The 3,963-nt window shown below is 35.0% G+C and overlaps 1 protein-coding gene across 1 annotated transcript; it reads left to right on the plus strand.

Annotated features, from left to right (window-relative positions):
* Window positions 1-261: 261 nt before the first annotated feature.
* On the plus strand, window positions 262-3,000 carry LOC104746694 (serine/threonine-protein kinase WNK2). Its single transcript, XM_010468219.3, has 7 exons — window positions 262-673; window positions 777-814; window positions 963-1,190; window positions 1,275-1,495; window positions 1,591-1,748; window positions 1,832-2,192; window positions 2,290-3,000. The coding sequence occupies exons 1-7, from the start codon at window positions 620-622 to the stop codon at window positions 2,898-2,900; spliced, it is 1,671 nt and encodes a 556-aa protein (XP_010466521.1). The 5' UTR covers window positions 262-619; the 3' UTR covers window positions 2,901-3,000.
* The last annotated feature ends 963 nt before the right edge of the window (window positions 3,001-3,963 follow it).

Genomic DNA, 3,963 nt, shown 5'->3' on the forward strand with positions numbered 1-3,963 from the left:
GCATTTCCTTCGGTTATCGACGTACCGGTTTGGAATCATCCGGTTCTTGGAACTTAGCTTAAATCCCCGAAAAACCATTCACAGCTTTATAACAACGCATAGCTTATGTGGTCTTAAATCCACACTTTAAGATTCTTTGGTTCACACACAACACCTCCCAACTTAAATCATATACCACAATTTTTCTTTAAAATTCCACAAATATATTAGCTGGCCAGATAATTCAAAATAAATTTCTTCAAATATTTGAAATTGAAATATACGAATTTTCGTACCTGACTGAAGTTGAAATTAGTTGCATGCCGTTTTCCCTACGTACGAGATTTAGCATTTATTAATTATATAAACCGGAAAACCCGGTTATGTAAACCGAAGTAAACCGACGCATGTTGTTGGTAAAGCGTGTGATTGGGTAAGAAGCCTAACTAGTTGTCTGCTAATTGTCACTTAACAAGAAGAAGAACAAGAAAGAAAAACACTTGGTTTCGTTTATATATTCTTCCTTCTTTAAAACATTTAATCTTTTCCTCTTCTACCCATCTCCACAAATTCCAAACATCTCTCTCTCTCTCTCGTTCAAGAAAGAACCCAAAAACAAAAAAGCAGAAAGAAGAGAGTCATGAATTGTGAAGAAAGCTATGTTGAGGTTGATCCTTCTGGAAGATACGGAAGAGTATGTATTCCTTCTTCTTCAGAATTGAAAATGTTCAACAAAGTTTTTAACTTTCTTTTGGTTTATTGATTTTGGCTTTTGTTGTTTTTGTTTGGGCGTGCAGTACGATGAAGTACTTGGCAAAGGCGCTTCGAAGACAGTGTAATAATAATCTCATTCATCTTCTTCACTAGCTTTGTCTTTCTTTGAATTAAACTAATCATATTTTTAATTGTTTTAATTAACTTTGTTGGTTTTGGAATTGGTTAGCTAATCCAAACACTGTTCTTTGGTTTATTACAATTTTCAGGTACAGAGCGTTTGATGAGTATGAAGGGATAGAAGTAGCATGGAACCAAGTAAAGCTTCGAAATTTCACAAGGAACCCTGAGGAATTAGAGAAGTTCTTCAGAGAGATTCATCTTCTCAAGACTTTGAATCATCAAAACATTATGAAATTCTACACTTCTTGGGTTGATACACACAATTTATCAATCAATTTCGTCACTGAGCTCTTCACCTCTGGTACTCTCAGACAGTAAGTGTCTTTTCTCTGTTTAGTTTTCTTTTATGATTGATTCATAGAAGGGTATGTCAAAAGTTCAATTTTTTTATTTGTTAGGTATAGGTTGAGACATAGAAGGGTGAATATAAAAGCAGTGAAGCAATGGTGTAAACAGATTCTAAAAGGGCTTCTTTATCTTCATAGTCGTTCTCCACCAATTATTCATAGAGATCTCAAATGTGATAACATCTTTATTAATGGGAACCAAGGTCAAGTCAAGATTGGTGATCTTGGCCTCGCTGCCATTCTTCGTAAATCACATGCCGTTCGTTGCGTTGGTACTTTTTTCAAAAACTTTCAAACATTATTGAATCATCTAAAGACAGTTTAGGACCTACCCTTACCTTACTTTTGTTGTGTGTTTGTTGTTAAGGAACACCTGAGTTCATGGCTCCAGAATTGTATGATGAGGAATACAATGAGTTGGTTGATGTATATGCTTTTGGAATGTGTGTGTTGGAGATGGTCACTTTTGATTACCCTTACAGCGAGTGTACTCACCCTGCTCAAATCTACAAGAAAGTTACCTCGGTATAGAAAATGAATCTTTGATTTTTTGCTTCTTGTTCTTGAAAGCCAGTTTGAAGGTTAAGTCTTGTTTCTTCATTTTGCAGGGGAAAAAGCCTGAAGCTTTTTACTTAGTGAAGGACCCTGAGGTTCGTGAGTTTGTTGAGAAGTGTTTAGCTACTGTGACGTCTAGGCTTACTGCATTGGAGCTTTTACAAGACCCTTTTTTACAAGATTATGATAATGTGGATGGATTTGATATGAGACCTATTGATTACTATAATGGTTATGATGAAACTGGTCTGTTCCTTAGACAACCTTTGATTGATCAGTATGAGTCGTCGTCACAGATATGTGAGATTGATCTTTTCGCTAACGATGATGAGGACCATGTTGACATTTCGATTAAAGGGAAGAGAAATGATAGTGATGGGATATTTTTGAGGATCAGAATCTCTGATGTTGAAGGTAAAGTTTCAATCTTTTTCTTTTTTTTCCATAGTTGTAAGATCATCATTGGTTCGTAAAATGTTAAAATCTCTTTCGACTTTTTATGTAACGTTAGGACGGATAAGGAACATTTACTTCCCGTTTGAGACAGCTATTGATACTGCATTGAGTGTAGCGACAGAGATGGTATCAGAGCTAGACATAACGAATCAAGATGTTGCCAAAATCGCTGAGATGATCGATGCAGAAATTGCTGCGTTGGTACCTGATTGGAAAACTGATACAGAATGTGTTCAAAATGTGATCAACAACAACAACAATGCAGGGTTCTGTGGAGATTGTGCTTCAAACGGGTATATACAAGAGACTGTATCATCAGGAGAGAAATCTCATCATCATCATCATGAGTTTGATAGTTCTGAGGACAAGAGCTGTTCTTCAGTTCACGGTAGGTTTGCGGATATTTGGGGTTTGAGAGAATCACATTCTGATGATGGAGAAAAACAGAGTTCAAGGAAGGTTAAAAGTGGTTGGTGGTCAGAGAATGAGATGAGGAGAGAACTGAGATGGCTTAAGGCAAGGCATAAGATTCAGCTTATGAGAGTGAGAGGTCAAACGATATGCGAGACACCAACGGAGATCTCTGTTACACCGGGAAACTCAGCTTCGCCACCTCTTCTTTACAGGGCTATATCACTTCCAGTGGATGCTGTGGATATTATGTGACATTGTATAGTCTGATTATAGTTATCACTTATATTTGTATGTTTCGACAATTTTAAACTTTTTGTTAATTTTCTTTGAACCTTTAAAACAATTTTGACAACTCCGAACCATTACATTAGTTGAAGGTCAAAACAATCTTTTGAGTATGGATCTCACATTGAATTGACATCTCAAATCATACCTCAACACTCTCAATTTCACTTTATCTGTTACAGCAATGGCTCCTCTCAAATAAAGCTCGGATTTTGTTTTTGTTTGGAGATGTTTGTAAGGCACCAAGCCTGATCTCCTGCAGTCATGCTTACAGCTTATTCTATGTACCCAACACCAAAAGTCTTCTTGCAAAACAACTGGTTTGTTAGCTGTAATAAGTTTTACATCTGATTGATGACAGAATATGTTACTTTAGGATTGTACTCTTCCAACCTCTCTCTTTGGGACATCAATTAACGCATTCACCATAGGATCCAACGGGTATTATTAGTATTATTATTCTTCAAGGGGTACTATCAAACCATTATCATAAATCCAAGGATTTAACCAAATTAATTTCTGAAGAATTCCCATTTCACATAATTCTAACATGCAAATCTCACCCATAAATAACACTTACTAGGTAGAGGACCCACGCGTCGCCGGAGTATATTTAACTCTACATTATAGCATATAGTTTGTTTTTGTTATTTGATTTACTTGATATACTAGGTACTAACCCGCGGAGAACCGCGGACTGAACTTTTTTTAATTAAAATTTGTGATAATTTATTTTATTATTATGTTATTTATAATAGTTTTTGATAAAAATTTGATTTGCTTATATTATAATTTTTGTATTTTAAAAATGTTTATTGAAACATTTGCATGTAATGAATAAAATTGTTTAAACATTTGTCAACTAAACACAATCTTTACTAACATATAAAAAAGAGCAATTAAATATAGCTAGTAAAAGTTCTAAAAAGCCTCTTTGAAAACAACATTTATTGTTTTTTTTCTGTGGCTTCCTTTCCTTGTCTGTAATAATTTTAACCTGTGGTGGAAATTTTTTTTGATAAAATTTGTA

The sequence above is a fragment of the Camelina sativa genome, chromosome 15 (genome assembly GCF_030686135.1).
Source record: "Camelina sativa cultivar CO46 ecotype springtype chromosome 15, ASM3068613v1".
In the NCBI taxonomy this organism is placed as follows: domain Eukaryota; kingdom Viridiplantae; phylum Streptophyta; class Magnoliopsida; order Brassicales; family Brassicaceae; genus Camelina; species Camelina sativa.